The sequence below is a fragment of the Martes martes genome (genome assembly GCF_963455335.1).
Source record: "Martes martes genome assembly, chromosome: 6".
NCBI lineage: Eukaryota > Metazoa > Chordata > Mammalia > Carnivora > Mustelidae > Martes > Martes martes.
This window is the reverse complement of record NC_137893.1, coordinates 14,888,186-14,915,539: the sequence shown is the minus strand read 5'-3', so window position 1 is coordinate 14,915,539 and position 27,354 is coordinate 14,888,186. Positions and strand designations below refer to the sequence as shown.

Here is a 27,354-nt window from a genome sequence, read left to right as displayed (position 1 = left end):
GCAGTGAGGAGACAAATCAACAAGCAAAAAAGAGAAAAAGAAAACCTTTTTAAACAACTTTGAAGACAAGTGCCTAGGTGCGATCCACAAAATAAAATCCGTTATTTGCACAGGTTTGACATAAATCTCCACTCTACATTTCAAGGGCAATCAAATATTTTGAATTTGCAATAAAGTCTTTTTAATTTTGTTACTTGTTTTTCATGTTTCATTATGTCCTTTTTAATGAATGTCACTCTTCTGACTTTTGTGATTTTATGTTTTACAACAAAATCACCTCATGGGTGATTAGTTACGCGGTGAAAATACTAGTAACAAAGATGCGTGGGGGGGATTGAGACACAGGAGGGTTCTAGAAAGCACTTTGCATATGTTAACCTTAGTCAAAGAGAAAATAGTAGCACATCAGAACTCCAAAACTTCCTGAAACTTTTGAAATCCCTGGCCCCCAAAAGGCATATCACACACAGCAACCCAATCATCTTTGGCCATGAGATCCATATGGCGTGTGGCTCGATACATGTCCCATGTGTTCCTTGTGTCTCTGAATGACACCATCTGCAGCTATGGTCATGGCTATATCACAGAGAGATCTACTGTGTCTTCTTAGAAATCCACACACAAAAATGGACTATTCCTTGAGCTTGCTTCCTGTTGGGTGGATTGGAAAGTCAGCGAAGAGTAACCCTGAAGATTCAGTTTGAGCCTCCACACCTAAGAGAGCTATTGGTCCCTACTCAGAAGAGTTACAATTCTGGTCACTGATTATATTTAAGGATTTGATGAAGTCATTCTGTGCAAAAGAACCTCTGTTCCTTTTAAACCATATCCTAGTTGTCTCTTATTCCAGAATCATTCGTTTGCTTTGGAGCTCTTTCCGGCCATGTGCACTAGCCTGGGCAGAGGGACACAGTAGATGAATTCTGCTTACTTTGTCTTTGATATCTCAGCTGTATTTTCTTCTGTTCAGGTTCCTGCTTCAATTATTGCCGGTAGAGTTCAGTGAACTAAGAAAATGTCCAAAACAAAGAGGTACTTTCCCCCTTTCCTTTGTCTCTCCATTTCTTGTTTTCCTTCCCTCTAGTTTTTTTCCCTCCGGTTTCTCATGCCTCTTTTAGAGAAGCGACTTTTTTTTTTTTTTTTGCGGGCAGGTCATGTTAGCCATTATAAACACAATGGCCCTTGCCAACAGCTCTCTGTGATGGAATGGGTGTTTGTCATCTTGAGTCGGTCATGGTCACGGGAGGGAGTGCTGAGCAGACTGAAAGGCAGTACTGCCGCCTTTCGCCAGCTCATCTGTACACATTTTATTACTCTTGGGAAAGAGTTTTGGAAAATGGGCTATGCGTTCATGAGATCCATTGAAGAAATTCTAGCTGGCCAGAGATGTGTCATTGGTCAGAGGCATGGGATAGAATCATGATCCTACAATCATGGAGTTGGAAAGGAATTTAGAGAACGGTTGGGGTTTCTTCTCTCACAGAGAAGCAGCTGAGACCAGAGAGATTTGATGACTTGATTCAGCACATGTAGCTGTTACCGGCAGCCTTTTGTCTAGAACCCAGGGGTTCTAACCCAGAACTTTCTAGAACTTTCTAGAACAGTCTAGAACTTTCTGACCTCAGTACTCTGCCTCTTGTTAAAAAAACAAAATTCAACCGAGTCAATTTGAAGATTTAGTTGGCTTTATGAAACGATTCATGAATCAGTGAATATCTCTTCAAGCAAGGACAGGGCCACTCTGAGGAGTTGTACAGAATGGAAGGTTTTTACAGGAAGGAGGGTGGGGCAAGAGAGTTAGACACAAAAGAAAAGAAAGGGTTATTCCAGGCAAGATCTTCTCTTAGGGGGAATGGCAGGGGTCTTATTATGCCAATGACCTCATCTTCCTTTGGGGGATGGTGTAGGCACAGGTGACAGATTGTCTAACTGATCCGTCTCAGATTGATAGTTTAAGACTTAAGGTTGAAACTGCAGTTCCGTTAGGGATCCAGCCCAGGTTTACTGACCTGAGGCTTTAACCCAAGTGATGCCATTTTGGGCCTCTGGTTTTCTTTTAAACAGTCCCTTGTTTAAAAGAAGTCCTGAAGTTTATTGTGTTTGTCGCAGTATGATCTTTAATGGCATACAGGTTCCCAAATAATCTTTGTAAGTAAAAATTTCCATTTGCCGTTTTAGACGTGTTTGTGTGGACTTTTTATGTGGTGACATGTTGTTCCTATTTTTTGGAGGGTCATAAAATGAATGGTTTATGAATCACATTGAAAAGCCTACCAGAGGCCAGTGTTAGAGCACGACTGTATTTCCCAGAGGCTCACATCTGTCTTCCTCCTTGAACTGTCCACTTTCCGAGGGCAGAGGTGATCCTTCTGTTTCTTCTGTCCCCCTCTCTTACGGCTCCTCCCCTCTCCTCTCCTCCTTTTGCAGCTGTCCCCTGCCCTCCTGTACTCTCTGGGGTGGGGGCAGTAGGTAGATGCTTATGCGATGCTGTTCAATGAATGAATGAATTTCTTAGTATTTCTGCATGTGGGTAGGTTTTATCCTCCTGATCTATGCCATACTTTGTGTGGAAATTAGGCTGGAAATCAGACTTGTTTTAAGAAGGTGTGGTGTCACACCGCAGCGCCTCTCTTGACTTATCTCTTTTATGTCATCCCTATGCCTTGTTTCTTGCATCCCACTTTGGGCTTCTTGCCCTCACGGTTCATTAGCACTTGCAACAGGTTGGTGTGACTAGGGAAAGGAGAGGTGACGAAACTCAAATCAGGTCATTTGGTTACACATTAGGAACTGAGAACAGATAAAAAGATATTGACTAAATGGGGTTTTTAGGGAGCTTTCTGACAGGCTATCCTTGTTTCCCATTAGTGTGGAAAATCAACACTCGCTTGTATTTTGGGGTGAAGATATTTTTCTTAAGTGAGTGGGAAAACCTCTTGACATTTTATAGAGAGCCTTACATTTTGAATGGTGAATGCTAATGTTCTTTGTGCAGAGTTTCAGAACTCTGATGTATGGACATTAACAACACATCACTTTCCGTTTGTTTATGAGTTAAAATAGATATTTTATGTAATCATATCTTAAGGAAATATTCAAACTTTCATCTAGTTCTTCTCCTGTATTGTTGTCAGCTCCATTAAATTCTGTTTCCAAGGAACTCAACAGAGTTCTCAACCTTTGCACTAGACATTGGATTAGCATTTTCCCTTAAAAAACTAGTATTGGCTGGGTAATAAATAGCCGTGGGCAATCTCAGCTGGGATTATTATTTATGAGATTAGGGATGATATCTGAAGTAAGGATTTTTGTTCCCAGAGCATGCAAAATACTCCTCTTTGGCTCTTGATGCCTTTGGGTGGAGTTCCCGAGGATTCCATTCTCTGTTGGGAGTAGGGGCTCTGGGGTCAGACTGCCTGATTCCTTGACCCCACTGTTGCTTGATTGTATGACTTTTGTGAACTCCTTATCTCTCCGTACCTCAGTTACCTCATTTCTAAAACAAGTGCAGTTATAATAGTAGTGCTTGGTGTAGTTCGAGGGTTCAGTGCCTATTGTAAGGCACTCAACAATAGGGCCCCCACGACCATCCTTTCATGTTCTGTGACACCTTACTTGCCTATTCTCCCAGATCCCCTTATCTTGTTAGGTCAGGGGTCAGGCTGGTCTTTCAGAAATTCAGGGTGTGGTTTGAACTTTGGGCAGAACTTTGAACTAGCAGCTGAAGCTCTCTCCCTAGGTCATTTGGTGGAGCTGACTTTCAATGGTATGTACCACCAGTCATTTTTTGGAAGGAGTTCCCTTTTCCATCTCTTAGGGAAGAATATTCTCTGCCTCTTTTTATTAACCAGAAGACACACAATCAATACAAACAAGAACTACACTCATTAAATGGTTAATATGAGGCAAGAGATAGATGAAGTTTTCAGATGAGCATTGTAAAGGAGCTGGAGTCTTTGGAGTGACTTTTCTCATCCAGAAAATAGTTTTTAGCTTGCTTAAAATACTTAAAATTGCTTAAAGATCTTGCCCACAAAATACATGTGACATGGCTTAATGGGTTACTCAAACCTGGCCCAGGACTCAGTTAACTTGGGCTTTTCTCAAAATGAGATTCAGGATTTATCCTTGCTAGACTCTACCATTTTGGATCAACTTTTACATTTTTTTTTAAAATGTCTGTTTACTGCCATGGAAAATGAGATTATATTAAAATTAAAATGTCTGTTTACTGCCATGGAAAATGAGATTATATTAAAAGTCAAAGACAAACCTTTATAGAGAGTGGAAAAACCCACAGGTAAGTTCTGGTCCTAGACACCAATCACCACTAACTTAGGCCCATTCATATTTATATTTACAGCAGAGAGAAATACACAGGAAGCCACAATCAGATCGATATATTTGTTGCTACATACATAGGCATCAATAATTGCCTTCTCATTATCTTGATACATCATTCTGTTACTGCAACAGATTCAACGATGCCTCTTGCAAAGCTGTTCTTAATTCTTTGTTGATGGATTTATTCACTATTTTTTAGATACATTCTTTGTGTAAAATACCATACCAGGTTTTGGTGAAAAAAAATATTTAAAATATAGTTTACCTACTTTTGAAAACCTATAGCCTAGCTAAGAAGGCAAGACACACAGTATGGGACATATAATTTTATTCATTCCATAATCGACTGTCTGTACTTTGTTGGAAATTGGAAAGCAAAGGTGACTGTAATAGGATCTCTTTCCTGGAGATTCACAGTGACTACCAATGATGATGATGACCATTCCAGACAGTTCTATAGGTGATATTCTAGGAGCACATGTTGATTCTATCGAGAAATTCAGCGGTGGCTATCTGAGTGGGCATTTTTCCTCAGGAGATTTTACCTTTTGGCCAAGATAGGAAGCTGTGTGGGCAAAGGTCCAGAGATGGACTGCCTTGATCCGGGAAGGGCAATGCATAAAATTAAGTCTGCATTTCTGCTGTAGGCTGGGAGTTCTTAGTCTGAAGTCTTTTGGGGAGACCATTCACGGGCTTCAGAGGCCAATGAATACCCTAAGATTGTAAGCGAAATCTGCATTTCTGTAAATAAGGGTATTTTCCTGTGGTCTACCATCCAAAGAAGATTAAGAAGGCTTACCACAGATGTTGAGGAGACATGAAGGATTTCCAATAGGGGTCCATTTTGCAGGGGAGAGCTATCACTCCTGCTGTGGTGTGGAGGACGGGTTTGTGATATGAGAGTGTCCAGGTGTAGAGTTGGGACAGCTTTCACCATGTCCATAACTCATTCAGATGGCAAATACTTTTTAATCACTTTACTGTGTGTCTGGCTGCTGAGCATGAGCTGGTTGACCATGCTAAGTAAAGGGGCCACAGTTCCTGCCGTGGTGGGGGTTATGGTGCATGGGGTAATAATAATGAAACAGAGCACAACAAAATGCCGATTCATAGCACCAACATTTATTTAAGCACTGGTTTATTCAGCCGTTGTTTCTAGAGTAGGCTCTCTTCAAGGTGCTAGGGAATGAAACTTACATTTTAGTTGGGAAGTTATATAATAAAATAAATTAAAATTTGGTTTGATGTCAGGTAGTGATGTGTTACGAGGGAATAAACTGGTGTAAGAGGGTGGAAATCCTAGAAAGACTACTTTAGCAAGGTCAGAAATGATACTTGAGAAGGTAGGGAACTGCATGGAGTTGGGAGCAAGTGAGGGAGAAAGGCTTGGAGACATGGATGGGCTTGATGTTTGTGGGGCAGCTGGGAGTCAGCGTTTGCAACTCAGTGATCAGGGAGGGAGTGTGAGGAGTCAGTCCCTGTTGGAGTGACGGGCAGGACATGGATCATGCTGGGTTTTCTTGAATTTTATTCTTGATGTGGTAGGAAGCTGCCAAGGGTTTTATATAGGGGAGTGTGACTCTGACTCTGTGTGTGTGTTTAATATACCACCAAGCAATTAATGCAATTCCAACACCATCTACCTGGATTGCATTAGACCCTGTAGGTTAAGGGCTCAGTCTTACAAGATTGCCCCTACTTCAGATACCAATCACAAGACCGGGTTTTCACTTGTGCTTCTAACTATAAAACTAGCCATAAATCAGAGGTTCCCATGAACCCCTTGTTGGGTTCAATTGAGAGTTGTTCACAGAACTCAGAGAAATATTTTATTTACTAGATCACCAGGTTTTTTGTTTTGTTTTGTTTCTAATAAAGCGCTAGGAATCAGGAATAGCCAGGTGGAAGAGGTGCTTAGGGGGAGGCATGGGGAAGGGGTCTGAAGGTTCCATGTCCTCTCCAGGTACGCCATTTCTCCAGCAACTCCCCATATTCACCAACCCGGAAGCTCTCTAAACCCTGTCCTTTTGGGTTTTTATGGAGGCTTCATTATGTAAGTGGGATTGATTAAATTGCTCGCCAGTGGTGACTGATTCAGCCTCCAGCCCCTCTCCCCTGGAGGTGGGAGGTGGGGTGGCAGGAGACTGAAAGTTCTAACTCTCCATTTTGGATGGTTTCCCTGGCAACCGGCCTTCATTCTTAGGTGGGATCCAAAAGTCATCTCATTAATGTATAAGATACACCTTTGTTGCTCTCCTATCAGTTGGGAAATTCCAAGGGTTTCAGAAGCTCTGTGCAAGAAATGGGACAAAGACCAAATACATATCCTTATTAGAAGTCATAGTATCACAGGGAGTGAAAAGATGGCTGCTTCACTGGGGAGAGTCCAGGGTATGTGTAATCTGGCTCTTGGAGTTAAGCAAAGCTCTCTGGAGAAAATTAAGCTCAGGCTGTGACTATAGGGTAAATAGGAGTTACTCTGGGGCCAGGCAGAGGGAAGAGCCTGCTTGAATGCCTTGGTTGGATCCTTAGGGCCATAGGGCCAAAATGGGAATGCAGGAATAGAAGCAGGTTTTTTGGGAAAGATACTGAGTTTAGTTTTGTGCACATTAAGTTTCAGGTTTCTTTGGGTCGTTCAAGAGGAGCTGCAAAGTGGGTAATTTGAACCCACATCTGAAGTCCAGGAGAGGGGTGTAGGTTGGCAGTTGAGTGTGGTCCCACGCGGGGCCAAGATTCCCACAAAAAAGATTGTCCACTAAGGATGACAGAAGACCAATGGCAGAGCTCTGAGGAACAGTGACATTTAGGAGCCTGGTAGAGGAAGAAAATACTGCAAAGGAAACAGGTGTAGCATAGTGTCAGACAGATGATAATCCAGTATCTAACTAGGTGTCAAGAGAAGTGGTGAAGACTTGTGCTGTAGGAATTCAAAGTTGAACCAGTGTGAGTTGGAACACTTAGGAGAAGCCTTATGGAAGATGGGGAACTACAGCTTAGTTTTCTGTGATAGGTGAGATGTGATGGCTGAAGGGAAGCAGAGGCAGCAGAGATGGTGGTATGAGTAATTTCTCAGAGATGGAGTTGATAAAGTTTTCCTCAGGGAGCTATAGAGAGAACAATACTGGTTGGAGCAGGGAATTCAAGAATTTGAGCTTAATTCTATATGTTGATGATTTTAAAATTTCATTTTCCTAATTTATTAGAATTAAATTAAAGAACTACAGGCACAAGTTTGAGAGTTCGTTTATGTGTGTTTTCTAGAAAAGACAGTTTCAGAGTCTTCTCTATATTATCAAACAGGTCCCTGAGGCCCCCCAAAAGGGTAATGACCCTCATATATATGTAATGAGAAGTTATTGAAAGGTGAAAGTTGTATTTTATGACCATTCTTTTGACAGTGGCAGGCAGGCTGAGTTTGAGGACTTTTGAGAGGTAGGAGACTACTTTTAGTAATTCAGATGTAGGGTTATTTATGTCTTAGGCAAGAATGATGAAAACAAGGAATGCAAAGGAAGATAGGCATAGCATTTTGAAGAAAAAACTGATATAATTTGGTGATGGATTAGATGGAAGAGATTCATTTAGCACGTGTTCATCAAGGATATAAACGTGTGTCAGTTAAAACTGGGAGCAAATGAGACATGATCCCTGCCTTCCTGGAACTCACTGTTTATTAGGGGGAACATATATTTGTCAATAATCACTCAAGTATAGGACTGGAAATTGTGGTAAGCGTCATCAAGAAAAAATATAAGGCCCTCTGGGTGCATATAACTTTGGGGATTTGATTTGGGGGTTAGAGTCTCATGAGATTATCCCACTGGCACTTAAATACCCCCCATCTCTAGGGTGTGGACATCTGTTGGTTCTTTTCACTTAGCTTTGCAAAAATGTTTCTTCTAGAAACCAAAAGCTTTAAAAAATTTAAAAAAAATTCTTGACTCATCTGGTGAATGCCTTTGGATTGGCTGGTACCATGATTTATGGTTGGAAAACGAACAGTATTTCATTATGTTGAGCTTTAAACTCTTCCTTTGATCCATGAAAATCTTCTTAATAAATTCACTTTGTTATGCTCTCTTGTGATTTGGTCTAAGAGAGTCCACTCTCTAGACCCAATATGAATGCCTTCAGACTTCTCTCTCCATCATATTGAATATATGATATCAGTAGGCACCCACTGGGAAATATTTAGTAGTCCATGCGTATAATGAAAAGGGAACTAAATCTAATCAGTTGAGTTTCCAGTTTCCATAGCTGCAGCGGTGTTGTCTCTCATTTTCTGATCTCACGTTTCTGCCCTTCTTTTCTCTGCCATCATCGCTCTGTTCCTCAGCACTTGCGCGCCTCAGAACTGTGATGTGTTCAGTCGCTGACAACGCATCCCTCCCTTTTGCCCTTAAGCTTCCGCCTTGCTTCTTTTTAGAGAATCTTTGGACATACCTGGAAGGTGAAGAACATTTAACTTGGTAAACTAATCAACTTCTTATCTGCGTCTTGTGAGAATGTGCCCAAGATGAGAAACTATTGAGGTTTCGTGACCATTCAGTGAGAAAGGGATAAGAATTTTATAAAGACAGACATCTTTTAGCAAATTGGCTAAAGAATTAAATTTTTCAGCTGTAATAACGAGATAAGGGAGGCAGAACTTGAATACATTTAGCTCATGAAAATAAGAGTAATTAATTTTGGTTCTATAAAAATAAAGAGAAACCCAAGGGCCTCTGAGGCTGACTGAGGAGAAGAAAGATTGCCCTAAACATGGTATAAAGCATTTCCTACCAAAGAAGCATGAACCCAAGAGTGCCATGTCTTTGACAGATGCGATTGGGCAAGGCCGGGGAGAGGGAGGCGGGAAGAGATCAGTCTGAGACCTCTAATGAGGCTCTTCCCCGGGGGGCTGAGCTAACCGCAGGTTAGTGCCTGGTCTACCCTTGCGGCTTGGTCTGAGTCCAGGCACAGACACCTCCCACTCTGTTCCTTTCCACTACAGATGATGAGGCCAAGTTAGTCTGCATACTGGGGACACAGATCTCTGTCTGGAGGCAGTTGTACCAAATTACTTTGGCCTAATGGATATTCCAGAAAACCTGAACCTATTCCAAGGCGCCACAGTGCTTTGCAGACCACGAGAAGATCTCGCTTGCCTTTTAGGTTGATCTGGATTATATTTTTCATGACATCCCCATTTAGGAGCGTTCATAGAGCAGGGTTGGGCCAAAACAATAACTGACAATGTTACATATATGATTTTCCAAGTTGGATAAAAAAGTTCCTTTATGGGGAGGAAATATGGCCTGAGTAGTTTTCTCTCTTCTTTTTGAAGGGCTTCTGGTTTTATGCTCTATGTCTGCAGTGGATTTTCCATATTTCAGAGACATCTCAAAAATAAAGTGTACATGGAAGACATTTTGCAGATAGCCTATATCTCTGCTAGATCTGGGGAAAATGAGCTTTTGCAATTAAACTTTTACCAGTACTTTTTAAAATAATATTTGCATATTCCACTTATATTGTAAAAATGATCACTTTATTGATTCAGTCATTGGTTAATTCATTTAATATCAATATTTATCGAGTCTCTATTTTGGATGAGGCACTATACTATAAACAACTGGGGTTCCAAAGATGAATAAGACATGAACAACTTAGCAGCAATGGAGACACACAAATGTACAACTGAAGGGGTAAGAATGGTTGGTAAGAGAGGTGACCTTAAGATACAGTGATTAGGGGCGCCTGGGTGGCTTAGTGGGTTAAAACCTCTGCCTTTGGCTCAGGTCATGGTCCCAGGGTCCTGGGATTGGGCCCCACATTGGGGTTTCTGCTCGGCAGGGAGCCTACTTCCTCATCTCTCTCTGCCTGCCTCTCTGCCTACTTGTGATCTCTGTCTGTCAAATAAATTAATAAAATCTTTAAAAAAAAGATGCAGTGATTACCTCAAACACATTTGGATGGCTGCTATTAAAAAAGCAAAATAAAACAAAACAGAAAGAAAACATCTGTTGGGAAGGATAGAGAGAAATTGGAATCCTGGTGCATTGTTGGTAGAAATGCAAAATAGTGTGGTCAACATGGGAAAAAAAATATGGCGTTTCTACACAAAATTAAAAAAAGAACTGCTGTATGATCCAACAGTCCCACTTGTGGGTATATATCCAGATGAGTTGAAATCAGGCTTTCACAGAGAGATTTGAACAACCGTGTTAATAGCAACATTATTCAAAATATGGAAGCCGCCCAAATGTCCATTGTCTTTTGGTGGATGAATAGATAAACAAAATATGGTATAAATATATGATGGAATATTGTTCAGCCTCAAAAAGAAAGGAAATTCTGACACATACTACAACATGGCTGAACCTTGAGGACGTTATGCTAAGTGAAATAAACCGCTTACAAAAAGACAACTAGTATATGATTCCACATATATGAATTATCTAGAGTAGTCAAATGCATAGAGATTGAAAGTAGATGGTGGTTGCCAGGGCCTGGGGGGAGCAGTAAATGGGGAATTGCTGAATGCGTGTGAAGTTTCAGTTTTATGAGATGGAAAAGCTCTGGAGATTGGTTACCACTGATGTGAATAACCTAACGTGACTGAACTCTACACTAAAAAATTGTTAAGATGATCAGTTTTTTTTTTAAAGCTTTTATTTACATATTTGACAGAGAGAGGGAGGAATCACAAGTAGGCAGAGAGGCAGGCAGAGAGAGAGGGGGAAGCAGGCTCCCTGCTGAGCAAGAGCCCGATGCGGGGCTCAATCCCAGGGCCCCGGGACCATGACCTGAGCCACAGGCAGAGGCTTAACCCACTAAGCCACCCAGGCGCCCTAAGATGATCAATTTTTATGTTACATTTATCCTACCACAGTTTAAAGATTTGCAGTGCTTTATTATGCAGTGATGGATGGAAGTTGCCCGATACTTTGGAACTTTTGTCCATGCATCTATTATTCATTCCTGCCTTCCTTCGTTCAGCAAATGTGTATGGAATGTCTGCTGTGGGCTGGGCCCTGAGCTGGGTGTGGAGGCTGCAGTACTTGAGATTTATAAGGCCTCGAAACTGTCTGTGTCTGGCTTGCTAATCACACTACCCCTGAAAGGCACTGAGCTTCTGTAGTTAAATATTCACAACTGCTTCCTACTGACTTGAATCATGCATAAGATGTTAGTAAACGAGCAGGTTGATTGGGGAGAGGGGCGTTCAACAGCATTGTGAAGAAATGGAAGGGGATAGGCAGAAGACTATGAACTGGAACCGAAAACGGCAAGCCAGTGCTCTCTAAAGATATTAAAAAATTAAGAACTTGCATTTGAGGCTGCCAGACTAAGAGCTGTGTCATTCAGAATGGAAAAAATTGGCCAAGTCAGATGCGCTCAACGCAAGGAGCCAGTATTTTGTGAGTATTATGGCAAGTATTGTTTGAGAACCAATGCCACAAAATTGTGGACAGTATCAATGAGTGATCAGGGCAGGAAAGGATCATAAAATCTGAGCTAAAAGGAAAGACAGGGCTTGTGAAAGGAAGGGCCAGTAAGAAAGTCAATGTGGTCTGCTTATTTGGGTGGGGAATAGAGGCCGGGAGCATGAGTTTCTTTAATCAGAGGCCCTGGAAGCGCTGTCTTCAATTCATTTTATCTCATCTTAGGTTGCTTTTTTAAAAATATATTTTTTTTATTATTTTTTTGAGATTTTATTTATTTGTTTGAGAAAGAGAGAGAGTATGAGTAGGGGGAGGGGCATGGGACAAACAGACTCCATGCTGAGTGAGGAGCCCGACAGTGGGGCTGGATCCCAGGATCCTGAGATCATGACCTGAGTCAAAATCAGGGGCTGAGCTGCCCAGGTGTCCCAGCTTTTTTTTTCCCCCCACCCTTTGGTAATCTTATAGAAACCTTCACTCCATCTATCCTTCCAATATCTTTCAACTTTTCTTTTTTTCCTATACATTCTGAAACATTCGATGAGTTCATTTAAATACATTATGGAGTGCCAGCTATATACCAGGCACTGTGGTGGGCTCTGACCATACACCCTCAATTCTCCTCCATTGCTTTTATTTGGTCGCACATGCCTAGTAAATCCTGGATTGATCTAAGTTCTGATCTTATACCTGGTTAAATGAGAGATGCAAACTTCATCTCATCTGCTCCTTTTCTTAGCTCTTTTCTCTCTGTCTTCTTCAAGGTGTCTTTATGGAGGCTGTTCCTTCTACCTGTGTCCTTAATCCCAACTGCTATACTTCCCTTGACTTTGTTCTGTTCTGCCCTCCTCTGTACCCCCAATTCTTCCCTCTCTGTTGCTCATTCCCTTTGGTCTAGAAAGGCTTCTGCTTCCATTCTGAAAATCTTTTTTTTTTTTTTTTTAATCTTTATATTCTTTAGCGAGCATCCCACCCTGTCTCTTCTCTACCCATTCTCATCCGAGTTCTCAAAGGAATGGTCGTCACTCATTTTCATTTCCTCCTACTCCGTTCTCTGTTCCACCCGCTGGCTTTCGACCTGTGCTTGGATACCTCTACTGAAGCTCCTTGCTAAGGTTCCTCTTTGTCAAATCCTACTACGTTTCATCAGTCCTTGCTTTATTGGATTTCTCTGCTCCATTTGGCACTGTCGATCACTCTTCCTTCTGAAAGCTTTCTACTTCCTTAAAACTTTTTACTTCTCCATTTCCTTGGTTCTCCCAGAACTTACTGTTAATTCTTAGTTTTTTTTCTGAAATATGCTTCCTCTGTGAACATTTTAAAGGTTGAAGTAATCGTCTGTGTTTCTTTGCTCTTACTCTACATGCACTTAAAGAGGAGTATTGAGTATTGGATGGCACCCTTAAGTTACAGTCAAGTTATAAAAAACTGATTTCCAGGGTTACATGGTAACAATGACATAAACATCTGAATTGTTATATTTCTATACATGTTCCATGTTGTTCATTAGTTCATTTGAGTTTCAAATGCCCCAGCTGCTTTATGCTTGTCTCTATTTCCTAAAGATCCTTAGTGTGTCTAGAATTAGAATGAGCATTGGTCTCTTATCGTTCTGCATTAATTGTGAATTCCTGGAAAAAAAAAAGAATAAATCTATTAAAAACCAGTTAATTTCATTTTGTCATTTTCTAGATAATACATTCTGGTGTAGGCAGTCCATTTTTTAAGCAAGTTTGCAATAAACAATTTCCCCTCAAGGTTAATACAATAGGCAAACACCTTTTGCTGTAACAGCTGGCAAGAGGTAATGAAAGATTAGCTTACATTATGATTCATTATTTCAAAATGTCAGAATAAAGTGGATCTGCTGTATCCCCCAAGCCTCTTATTCTTTAGAAGAGCGTACATGTTTTGCTTTTCTAATGTTAATAGATTCACTGTTTTTATTTTCTCCTATTTCTTTTTTTCTAGGCCAAATTCAGACAGTCGACGCCAGGGTGGCAGAGAGAGATTGGCCAGCACCAGTGACAAAGGAAGCATGGCCATGGAGTCTGCCAAGGAGACCCGCTACTGTGCAGTGTGCAATGACTATGCCTCGGGCTACCATTATGGCGTCTGGTCCTGTGAAGGCTGTAAGGCCTTCTTCAAGAGAAGTATTCAAGGTAATAGCGTGTTAAAAACAACTTATTCCACCTTTAATTCTGAGGGGAAGTAACTGAAGAAGGAAGGCATGTAGGAGCAGCCATTTGTAAAAGAAAACACTGATACTTGGTAGGTCCGCTAGTATCTTTGGTAGAAACATGGAGAAAAAAAAGTTTTCAGGAGAAAGAGTTGACAAAGCCCAGGACAGTTGTGGCTGAGTAATTATGGTTTCTACACTGGCAAGATCCAAGCAGTCCTGAGCAACTCTATGGGAAGAGGACTTCAACAGCTGAGTCTCGAGAGGTCTGTGCCCTGATCAGGGATGGCAGGTGGATATTCATGTGTTGCAGGCACCTAGGCTTATATGATATGGCATAATACAGTGTAATTGCTAAACATGATTACCTCTCCACCTTGGCTGTTTCCAGATATGCATTCTGTTCTGCTCTTTGCTCTAGAGCACCAGTTCTTTCCATCAGTTCTAACTTGACTGGTTCTTCTCTTGCTCTTCGTCCCTCTCTTTGTTGTCTCATGGATGATATGACTTGTTGCTAAAATGAAAAGACTCAATGGCTGGTGACCTGTAAGAGGGGACACGTTATCAGTATAAGCAGTTAGTAAGTATCAACTTGTAACATTTCATTCACCTGTGTGCCTTGATCCTCTTTTGTGTGTGGCTTACCAAGTGCAGCTTCTCCCTTCCACTGCCAGCTACAATTTATTTCTACTCCAAGAATGTCTATATTGTTGCATTTTAGGGGATGCCCTGGGGAAACATCAATCATTTCTACTACCTAAACCATCTATGCTAAATATCCTTTGTCTGACAGGAGTGGCAGTCTGACCGGAGTTTAGGTTGGGTGAATTCACTTTGTCTTGGTCCATTTTTTAAATTTATTTATCTTGGTCCATTTTAAAAGCAGTCTTTTGGACAGTAATTGCTTTCAATATCTTTTAGAAGTCTTCTGTAAGATTTGCACTTTTTTGTTGGATTTTTAAATAAAATTAATAATATTCTCTGATAGTAAATTTTTGTTTCTATACATATATATGTACACACACAAAGAAATAGAAATATAAATAAATATACATATGGATATGTATATATAGACATATCTGCGTGTTAAAGCAACATAGATTATTTGATTTTACCAGATGATACTATCTTAATTTAGAAAGATGATATTTCTATTTGGTTTTGGTTAGCATAAGCCCTGAAAAGTCTTTCAACAGCTGTCTTCACTTGTGATATTTCTTTTATTTACTTTTATATATTCTAAAATAGCATTATTTTCACGGGCCATTTTCTCTGGTATTGACAAATCATCTTACAGAGGTAGATTTAGTGAACAGTTTCAACTACAACCTCTCACAAGTCACTTATCTGAGATTGAGTTCTCTCATCTGTAAAAATGATTGAGAGCAGTGTTCAGCAACAATTTTTTTTTTTTTTTGAAAAGGCCAGACAGTAACCGTTTTAGGCTTTATAGTCTTTGTTGCAACTACTCGGCCCTGAGATTGTGGCCTATAAGGAGCCATAGACAGTACATAAGTAGGTGGGTGTGTACCAGTAAAACTTTATATACAAAACAGACTAGAACTGACCAGAAATGGCCTGCAAGCCATAATTTGCTGACCTTTGATTTAATGTATGTAAATGGAATAGATTGTCTCTAAATCTAAAGTTTTGACAATTCATGTTTATTAAAAACTTACTCTGTACCTGTGTAAGATGTTAAAAGAGAAAATATGTGTAAGATATAATCTATAATCTCACAAAATTTGGAATTTATTTGGGAAATTTACTGGGGAGGCAAAGGTACTTGTTCTTATGATACAATTAGAGAGTAAGTCAGTATAGATAAAGTGCTATTGTATGAGGAAAATAATAGATGAGTATAAGAAAATAAATATTTTAAGTTATGAAAGTCAAATTACTAAGATTAAAGATAGAAAGGACCTTTCTTCAAGGAATAATACCTATATTCTCACAAATTATTTTCATCTTATTTGTTCAGCTTTGAAGAGTGTACTATATAACTTCATATCAGACTGAGTATTGTCTCTGAACATTAAGGCATTAGAGCAAAAAAACACAGAAAAGAAGAAAAATGTCTTAAAATAGTGAAGGAAATGTGAGCTAATAAAAAATATTTTATGGGTATGGCATTATCTCAAGTTCAAATATTTAAAAACTTTCTATTTACTTTTTGATGGTTAAAATATATATCTTATCTCCATCTTGTATATACAGACCAAATAGTAGGATTTCATTGCACTGTAAATTATATTATCTAAAATTTTACTGTATATAAGTTGTATAAACTACAATTTCTGCCTGGCTTCAGAAATTTCTTATCATGGTATGAAGTCACTTATATAAGCTCTGTTAAATGAGGTGAATATTGAGTCCACAGTTTTGGAAAAAGCATAGAAATGAGGCAGAGATATTAACTTTTAGAGATAGGGAGAGACCTTAGAAATAATTCAGTTTCTTAGTTCACTCATTTATTCATTGATTGCCTCTACTAGGCAAAGGACTGTGAAAGGCTCTGGACTCATAGCCTTAAAAGGTAGTGGGAGAGTTATACAAATAAACTGGCAACTAAATGACAGTGTGACAAGTGCCAAGATGAGGGTGAGTGGAGGGTGTTATATAGGAGTCCAGACCTCACTCAGTCCTAGTGGGCCTTGAGTCAGGCTCCAAGAAGGTTCCCTGATTCAAAATTAAGTCTGGAGGATGAGCCGAATGAGCAGAATGAAAGAGGTCGGCATGGAGGTTCATAGGAATGAGCATATGAGCAAAGACCTGGAGATGAAAGGGAAGTTGGGGAGTTCTGTGAATAGAAATTAACAAAATTAATTGATCATTAGATCAAACAAAGACATTCTTGGCCATGTATTTATTCTTAGATTATGTAAAAATAATGTCGTTTATTTCCTTTTTACTTGAATGGCATTTCTGTGTATTTGGTTTGTTTGTGCATATAAAAAGGAAATACCAGAGCAAGTTTAGTGGTTTCTTGTCCCATTTTCTCATGATAGTCTTGATAACATGCATCTAAAAAGTTTTACTGAACTTCTTTGGCTCTTTAAAAGTCACACTGACCCTCATACTTATTTAAGGACAGTGAAGGGTCTGACATGCGGGTAGAAACTTCTGAAGATGCTGCAGCTGTCCCTGTTTTTCTTGTTATTTAAGAAGAGAGCTAGAAATGAGTATCCATCAGATTACTCTAGTGCTCTAAGTGTTTTAGTTGAAGAGGTAAAGTGTTTGATTTGAAAGCATACAAATTTTCATCCACTACTTAGTGTATAAACTTGATTACTCAAGAAATTGAGTAATGGCCTTCAGTTGAACATATTCTTTTTTTTTTTTAAAGCAAAGTCAAGGGTGCTATTTAAGGGAGGGGTAAAATGGTATAGTACATGAACTTGTTAATTATTGCAGATGGAGAAGCAGTGTTTCTGTTTTTTTTTAAAAATTAAATTAAATTAAATTTTTTTCAGTGTCCCAAAATTCATTGTTTATGTACCACACCCAGTGCTCTATGCAATATGTATGTTCCTTAAGCAGTGTTTTTTAAGATGTGTTGCAGAGACTTTGGATGAGTTATATAAACAGGTTTGTTTCAATAAACAGCTTAACAGCCTCAGGTACCACCTTTGAATAGAAGTCCAAGGAAAAAAAGACCCCACTGCGCTCCCTGCTTCTCTGACATTATAATTTCAAATGGTCATGAGGTACAATAGAGTCCCAAACCTATCTGTATACCACTAGCTATGCTGCCATTTCATTTTATCTCTCTCAGATGCACAAAGAACTTAATTAACATTAGATCAAACAGACATGGCCCAGACAGGTGTTGACTTAAAGGTTAGTTAAGACAAGAAGGCCATCAGGGTGGTATCACGGTAGAGTCTGGTTATGGTTCCAAGCAGTGAGGCATTAGGTCCAGGATAACTGGATAGGATAACTGACAAGCTTTGTCCATGAGTCCTTGGAAAGCATCAGGGGTGGGGTGGTTGGGGGTGAGACATTCAGCACTCTGGATAGCTCCCGCAACAGTAGCTGAGGGTAAGCACAGCCTGACTTTCTGAAGAACCTTGGCCCATTTACTTGGCTCCTTCCACTTTGTAGAGCTGTATTAAGAGAGAACTTAGACCTTTTGTGCTTAGGAACTCACCCTTGTTTTTCCAAGATGGCTTAGCTTTTGCATTTAGTTTCACATTTCTAATCACCTTCTGGCTTGACACATTTACCCATGCCTGGAAAAGACCAGCAGATGGGGGAAAAGTGGTGGCTGCTCTCTCATTGTCTATTTCATCTCTGGAATTCTTTCAGAGATACGGCTCAACATTGAGGTCTTGACAATAGATGCAGACAAAAATACGAAATTTTGATCTCCATGTTCCACACTTGCCCCTATACCATCTAGTCTCTATGCAACAACAGGAGAAATCTTTTGCAATATATTCATCAGGTCATATGACCTCTCCCTTAAGACACACTATACTTCAAGTCCAGATTCCCTCCTATGGCTTATAATACTCTATAGTCTCTTAGTCCTGCTTATTTCTCCCCCTGTTCCTTATCATCCAGCCACACTGGCCTTCTTTCTCTTCCTCCAACACGCCAGCCATGTTCCTTCCTCAGGACCTCAGCACATTTTTCCCTTTGCTTGCAACACCCACATCTTTACTTGGCTGGCTCCTTATCATTCAGATCTCTGTCCAAGATTACTTTCTCAGAAAAAAAGATCATGTCATGTCATGTCATGATTATGTCAGTATATTCAGAGAAGTCTTGCATGATTACCCTCGCCAAAGTAATCCTACAAATTTTTCTACTTAGGGTTTTTTTTTTTTTTTTTCCTTCCTCCATTACCCTTATTTTTTTGTTAAGGCCCTTAAACCCTTAAAGAAGTTCTCTTAATTATTCATTCAGCTGATGACTGTCTATCTGTACCAGATGTTGCTTCCTCATATTCCTGCCGGAACTTGGATGTAAGCTCAGGGAAAGCTGACTTTAGGTCTGGTCTGCCCTGTGGCTCCAGTGCCTCTAGTGGTGTTGGGCACAGCTCTGTTAGATAGATTAGGACAAGAAGTTGAAAGAATGGTAAATAAGATCTGCTAGAGGACTGCAGAGAAGGAAGAAATTTCACTGGGTAGGCCTGGCAGGAGACGCACTAATGTAAGTGGCAAATTTGACATAGGCCTAGAAAGAAATGAAGGATTTTCATAGATAGCGAGCAGTTTGGAAAATAATTCCAGAATTGTGAAATAGCATAAACCAAGAGAAGCTCAGGGAAAATGGGGTAAATAAGCCTTAAGAGAACAGAGGGCTCATTGTGCTCTCTCTGCTTCTTCACTTTTCCTCACCCACTTTTTAAAAGTAGGCATTCCCCAACATCTACAATCTCTTCTCCTCTCATTCCCCCATCCTTTTCTCCCACCAGTTTCCTAGGTGGTCTCATGCATATCTGTTTATGGGTCGAATTGTGCTTCCCCCAAAGCCATGATGAAGTCCTAACCCCTAATACCTTGGTGTTTCTGAAGAAGTCACTGTAGATATAATTAGCCGAAGTCATATTGGAGTAGGGCGGACCCTTGTTCCAACAGGACTAGTGTTCTTATAAGAAGGGCATTTGGATATAGAGACAGAGAGGAGAAGGCCATAAGACCAAAGAGAGAGAGATAAGAGCGATGCAGCTACATGGCAAAGAACACCAAAGATTGCTGGCAGAAACAAGAAGCTAGAAAGAGGCAAGAAAGTAGAGTTTCCCACAGCTTTCAGAGAGCGTGCAGCCCTGCTGACAACTTGATTTCAGACTTTCAGCCTCCAGAACTGTGAGACAATACCTTATGTTAAGTTACTCATTTGTGGTCCTTTGTCATGGAAGCCCTAGAGAAACAGTATTTGAGACCTAAAGTGTCACAACTATGCAGATTATCTCCCACATCAAGCTCTGCCTCAACCTGGCTTCTTAGTGACGCCCCTGTGTCTTCATCTGACACCAGGCGTTCCTCCTGGTGAACGCTGCTGATATCTGTCCCCTCCGGCACCCACCCTGAAAACCTTAGGGTCAGCTGTCTTCATTTTCTCACCCCTCACATTTCCCATCAGAACTGTTGTGGAGATCACTTCTTTAACGTGCGATAATCTGATTCTCGCTAATTTTCCCTGGGATCGTTGCAATAATTTAATGTTTCCTTTTGCCTTCTCCTTCACTTAAACCATTTGCTTCATTTGGTTTTCCAAGCCATTCTGCACACTGCCAGTCTCCTAATGTTCTTAAGGCAAATCCCAAATCACGTCAGTACCTCATACAGTACACTTTAATGACTTCCATGGTCCACGGAAAAGCCCCAAGACCACCACTCAAGGATTTCCAAGTCACTGTTTGTACTTTCGAAGTAAACATTTTATATCGGACTACTTGTTATTATAAAATATGAGCATTCATTTCTCTGCTGGGAATTACTTTCAAACCTGCCTGTAAAATCTCTTCCTATTCTAGTCAAAAGTTACTCTTATCAAACCTTCTCTGATATTAATGCAGGGGCCACTCCACTCTCCAGTGGCCCTTTGTGTCTGGGATTGCAAATGTCCGTGTAGACAGATGGGTCTTTCCCTTACTGAATGTGAGCACCTCACAGGTAAGGCCCAAATCAAAGCTTCATACTGCAGGAGTCGCTCAGTGAATCAACAAAAGTATGGCATGAAGGTTAGGATCAGTTTGTGGGTCTCAGGCAATACGAAATCATTACATTTTTTTTTCCAGTCATGGGAGTGATAGGACAGAACACACTTTGATGAAGATTAACCTGCTAGAGGCATATAGGAGAGACAACAGAGAAAGAGAAAGAGAGAGAGAAAGAGAGAGGAAGCATATAGGCTAAGTTGGTTGGTATATCAGTTGTCTGGACAGGGTAAAAGTCTGGACTTGTGGGTATTTGTGAAATGAGGAAAAAAGGGAATAGACTGAAGGATAATACAGTGAAAGAATCTAGATTGTTTGAAGGTGATTCAGTATAGGATGTTTGGGAGAGAAGGAAGTTAAGAGGTTCATACACAGAGGGAAAATAATGGTGTCATCACCTGAACTGAGAACAGCAAGAGAAAGGGCCATCAGAGAGGGGCTGTGGTAAGTTCAATTCCAGACACTGAGTTTGACGTGATAACTGGGTGTCTAGACGGAATCACCCAGCAGCTACAGAGAGAGAATCCACACTCTGCAGACAACCCAGGGGTGGGGATTTGAATCAGTTCCCTCCGTTAATATTAGGGAAACTTGGTGAAGACAACGGCTAACTACTTCCTGAAGGTTGCCCATTATTAATAGTGGGGAAGTAACTCTAGAAACTTCCTCTTGATTCTCATAATAATGTATTATGAGTTCCCTGCTTCTTACCAAAACCTTGTAAGAAACACTCTCATTATTAAAATTGTATGTTTGAGGCCCTTCTAAAGAAGAAAATCACAAATTAGCCCAACGGGTCAAATGCTGCTCTCTAGGAGCTTACAATTTAAAAGAGAACATGCTGGTTCCATCACATAGAGCTGTACAAATAATAAACAGCAGGAACAAATAGAAGCATTTTTATGACTTTCAAATAAAAAACAAGTGGGTTTTTTTCCCCCAAAGTATTTATACTGTGGAAGTCCACAAGGATCTTTTCTGACCCAGAGCTTGCCTAATCCTTCCATTATTTCTACTGCTAGTTGTTTTTTTAAAAAAGCTTTTATTTATTTAGCAGAGAGAGAGAGAGAGCACAAACAGGGGGAGGCAGGCAGAGGGAGAGGGAGAAGCAGGCTTCCTGTTGAGCAAGGAGCCTGATGCAGGACTCCATCCCAGGACCCCAGGATCACGACCTGAGCTGAAGGCAGATGCTTAATTGACTGAGCCACCCGGGCGCCCCTCTACTTCTAGTTTCTATGTTCTATCTTGTAGTCATATGCATGTTGTACAGCAGAGAAATAAGGCCAGGGAGGAGGAAGAGCAGAAGAGTTTCAATGCGTACACATATGAGTATCATATAATTTTCAAATTAAAGCATTTTGTAATGAAACTTTTTGAAAGAAAGGCCTTACCCCCAGGTAGTGGTAAATTTGCTAGATGTTGGGCTCCTGGTTCTCCTCAGACAAAAAACGAAAGACACAACCCTGAAGTTCAAGACTTGAAAACCTCCTTCTGTGTAAGACTGTCCTCCTTCTTACCAGTTTTATGTGCTTGTTACTCTCATGCTATAGTATGATATTAGATGTGTGCGTGCATGTGCACGCATGTCTTGGAGGAAGGGCTCAGAAAAGCAAAATCATAGTCATTTTACCTGTGAAATGATAGTGGCTCTTCTTTTTTTTTTTCCCCTTTGGCAAAGTAATCGTTATCTTGGAGATAATTAAGACAAAATGCATCTGACAAATAAAATCAGTATAGAACCCCTATTTCTTGGCAGCTCTTGTGGACACAGCTGAAGCTTTCAGAGGTCTTTAAAAACCATGGCAACAAATGCCTTTGAAGGGTAGGCAAAGGTTCCAAATGTTTTTAATCGCTGGTGTTTTTTATGCTACCACTTCAAGCATTCTTCTCAATTTTTTGTTCATCTGATTGAAATTAAATTTCCAATTTCCCTACTAAGTGGTTCTGTCCTGGCAATGGCGTTGACTATTTCCATTAAAGTGGTAGAGTTTGTGCCCATGTACAGTGGTTAAGCATATCAACAATTCCATTAGAAAGCCCTATTTTGCACAAAATTTTGCGCAAAATTATAGATAGCCTTTAATTGGCACATTTTCAAAGGGCATCAACTAGTTCTCACAATTATGTGCTGACATTGTTCATTCAAAACCTATCAATGGTGGCCTATGGCCCAATTATGCTCAAATTTCTCTTTCCTTCATAGAAAGCTGCTGTCAATACCTTTAAAGAGAATGTCCTGTTTTTCTTTTTCTTTTTTTTTAAAGTTTTTATTTATTTATTTGACAGACAGAGATCACAAGTAGGCAGAGAGAGAGGCAGAGAGAGAGGAGAAAGCAGGCTCCCTGTTGAGCAGAGAGCCTGATGCGGGGCTCGATCCCAGGACCCTGGGATCATGACCCAAGCCGAAGACAGAGGCTTTAACCTACTGAGCCACCCAGATACCCCAAAAGAATGGCCTGTTTTTCTGATACTTATTCAGAGAAAAGTATGCTTTGAGATCGTAGGCTGCTCATTTCTGAACTATATAATATACATTACTATTTCAGATCTCTATATATACAGGTTATAGTATAGCCTGCTTGGCTGGCTTTTTGACTGAAAAATAATATTCAAGAAAAATCTACTTCATAGATATATTATCTCTTTTGTAAAATTTTTCTTGCCAATATGTTAATTCTCTGCTCACATGCAAGTTATAGAGCAGATTTGCTATTTTTTAAAGGAAAAATACTTGACTCGAGAGAGAGTATAGTGGGGAGAGTACTCCTCTTATTCCCCCCCCCATTTACATCTTCCTTTAGCTGCAATAAAGAGAGATTTTATTTTTTCAGCAGCTAAGACATAAAGGGGAAAAGAAGAAAATAACTTAATTATTATTAATTAGTAACTAAAGTATCTGTCTGCAATAGGTCCTGTTCTATTTTCTTTGAGAGAGAGTGTATGGATTTAAAATTTTATCCAAATGAACATCATTTTTATCTGAATCGTTTGGCAGTTTCAGAATCACGTATCATGTATTAGAAAGTACGGAGTGAATGGGTGGCTAGATTAATTTATAAATATGAATTTTTTTGTGATTGAGTCTAAGCACAATGGCTTTAAATAATGGCTGTACCACCTTAGTATATTTCATTAAGTGACGTGTACAATATTTTCTTTATGTACCAGAGAAGATAAATTACACATTTTTTTAAATTACACATTCCTAAAAGAATGAGATTTCATGATCATTTTGTTCTTTTGACACTTCAGAGTTAGGAATAAGGGAATTCATTTGACCATGGCATTAAGAGTGCATTTACCAAAACTGTTAACCAGGGCCATGGTAGTACCTTTTAGTCACCAGTAGAGATGGTTTTCTTCTTTATTTTGTTTTGTTTTTGTCTTGTTTGATTGCCAGCATGCCAATTACTCTAAGGATGCCCTTCTCACTGCACAAGGGCCCATAGACCAGCCCTGTATTTTCCTCTACCTCATGCCCAACCCCTTGCACTGGCTTCCATGCTTATCAAGTTGATTTGCTCCACGTCCTCACCAAGCCCTCATGGGATTTGTGAATTCCTCGCCGGTGTTGTTGGGTACATAAAATTTCTCCCCTTCTCACCACCCAACCTGACTTCTAAGGAGTGTGGTGTCTCTTTTACAAGACTCAATCCTTGGTTTTCCTTCCCATCTTCTTCCTAGCACAGACCTCCCTGCTCGAGTTCCTCACAAATGCAAAAATATATAACCCAGAGATCCTGAAATCCAGTGAAGGATTCAGCTTGTGCACAAAGAGAAAGGTTGTAATAATACGTATCACACCGTAGAAGAGTTCAGCTCAGCAACTGCAGGAAATGTTGCCAAGCGGAACACAGGGACAAAAGGGTCTTTCAGAAGGTAATGTTAGGAGTTGAGAGGAGGGAGCGGGCACAGCGCTCTGGAATAAACTCAAAGACATTGTGGAAGAGATGGTGCTTCAACTGGCACCTGTCCGAGGACAAGGAAGAGAATTCTACTTCATTCTAAGTGGCCCGTGATTTGTTGTTGTGATTACATCCTCCCTTCTGCACGCTCAATGCTGTGGAACGTTCCGTAGTATTTTAGAAGTGTGTGGGTTTTTAAAAACCACATATTTTAAAAACATATCCCATGTGTCTGTCGATACCTCTATTATTAGCAGTAAGTCTATTATGTATCCAGAGGGTGATAATACTTTATCCCTTTCTAGATGTGCGTAATGGTTTACTTCAACATATTTTCAAAGTTTGACATGAGTGTTCTTAATAAAAATCCAAAGATGTTCCTCCTTAGTAATATAGAATGCAGCTAATCTGGGGTAAGTGCATGAGACAGTTGATGTGGAGGTAAACAGTTGGTCCCAAGCTAAGATATATTTAGGGAGGCTCAGCTTAGACTTCATAATTTTTATGTTTATGACTTTCTCGATATTTTCCTGGTGTTAGCTTTACGAGATGTTTATGAAGGGATGTTTTTAAAAATGGCCAGAGACTTTTACTTTCAAGAATTGACATAAACTTTCCCATAACATGAACCATTAGTAGGAAATAAACTTAGATACATCCTTTAATTTTTAAAAGTGTGGCAGTAAACCTGATCTTGGAGAAGGAAGACAAGCATTTGGCTAGTTTTTATCAATTGTATATAGAATTTTTAAAGGGGTTCATTTCCCCTTCCTCCATTCTCTCTGTAATACTTACCTTAAGGTTGCCACTATCGGTGTAGTGGTGTAAATGCATGTGATAAGAGTACTGTATGAATGTAGATCCCAGAAATGGGCATTTTCCAGTTTGCTGCCTATTCTGCAGGTGTCCTCCCTGAATTTTTGTAAATCCAAGGGAAGGGAAGGAGAAGCAAAGAGTGTGCTGGCTTGGTTTTGGGGCTTGGGGCCCCTTCTCCTTTTGCCTGCTTTTGCTCTCCCATCTGATTACTGAACCAATGAAGGGCATCAGAGTCACAATCCCTGATTTTGGATCCATTTTTCCTAGAAATACAAATAGTGTTAAGAGCCTTGCGGACCATTCATTGCTTGTAAAATGCTTCTTAGTTTTTTTGAATATAAGATAGAAGAAATAGCTTGAGTCAAAGGTTTCTTGTAGACACTTTCTTGTGTGTGTGTGTGTGTGTGTGTGTGTTTCACATACACATAGGTTTGTACGTAATTATTCATATTCATATGCATACCATATAGAGGGAAAGGAATGTGTACAAACTTTGGACATGTGTACTATAAAATATTAAACAATGAGTATCTCTGAGTGATAGAATTATGGCTAAATTGTATTTTTTGCTTTCATACATTTTAATCTTCCTACAATAAGCATTTTTCACTTGTATAATAAAAACATTATTTTAAAAAGCCAGGCTGTAATTGATTAGCTGATTTCACACTAGTGTTTTCCTTACTTTTTCCTAAGTAGTGAAAGATTATTTTGTGTCTAGCGAGTCTTCATACTTTATTTCCAAAGTGTCTGTATTCTTTGTTTACAAGAGGCCAAGTCTGCACTGAAATGCAGCTTTCATCTTATTCTTCATGAACCCAAGTGAAATGACATCGGGTGGACATTAGGTAGCTGAGGCCCACAAAATATCATTTGTTTTGAGATGTCGAGAAGCTATAACAAAGGAAGGGAAAGCGAGGCCTCATGTTTAATGATACCACCAGGAATCTAGGTCATTAGAGCAGCTGGCCTGACCAAGGATGAAATATTATCAACATGCAGCCAAACAATGACTGTTTATTCTAACCATACAACCCAGGGAGCAGGAGCCAGCCTGGGAGGGGCTGGGTGTTACCAGTTTGTTGATTGCTAGTTAGTTGCATGGTAATAGAACTGAAACCTTGCAAAAACCAGGAATTGCAACCCTGATGCCCAGAGGTAGGGGCTCTTAACTTCCTTTTCCTATTTCTCAAGGCCCACCACCTTTAAGGATCTTCTTTATAATCCCAAAGGATGCCTTCAGAGTCTTGAAATTTAGTCGTTCAAGAGGAGTAGGATTAGTCAGAATTTTTTTCCCCCTTGATTTGAATATGGCAGAGAGCCAGTGAAATTCATGAAGTTCTGGTTGGGGATGTGGCTGCATTGCTTAGTGTCTTAGCCTTCTGCCTAAGGCACTAGACTAAGTATGCATTGGACAGGCATTTCCATGACTTTTCAAGAATCAGGAACACTTTAAAAAGGGATACAATTTGAGGACGTGCCCATGACAGTGGTTTACTTTTCCTCATTGTCCCCTAACTGAGTAAGCACATTCTGATAACACGCTTTCAGGAAAGGAGTGGTGCTTTTCAAAGCATTTGCCTCTTAAGTTTGCGTAAGCCCATGCTCATTTGAATGGACTGCATACATTAGATCAGTCTGGAGACACTGCTTGATTCTCACCTTGATTGTCTGCCCTGTGTCATTAACTCCCTCTTGCCAGCCGCCCCGAAGCAGCTGATGAAATGAACTCCAGCAGTTCATTCTGCTCTCACTCCTTCATTTAGAAATTTTGTTTTTTTTTTTCAATTCTGAAAATAGTTGCATAGAAGGTAGGAAAGTCATTTTGAAGTGGCTGGAAAAATTGAAAGCGAAGATTTATCTTTGACTATACTGGACTGATTACTGCAATGATTCTATTTTGTTTGTTCAAAAGCACGTCTAGCTATACCTGTAAGAGGGTCTTGGGATAGAAAGATTCCCAATGACAAGCAGCTGACACTGGCTTCTGGGATAAACTTACTGAAGTCCCAGGGA

The 27,354-nt window shown here is 40.0% G+C and overlaps 1 protein-coding gene across 1 annotated transcript in view; it reads left to right on the top strand.

The window, feature by feature from the left end:
* ESR1 (estrogen receptor 1) overlaps window positions 1–27,354 on the top strand; it is a 284,811-nt gene that overhangs the window by 21,995 nt on the left and 235,462 nt on the right. The window contains exon 3 of the mRNA XM_080805615.1: window positions 13,743–13,933. Coding sequence (XP_080661741.1) covers window positions 13,743–13,933 — 191 coding nt within the window. The remainder of the gene's footprint in view (window positions 1–13,742; window positions 13,934–27,354) is intronic.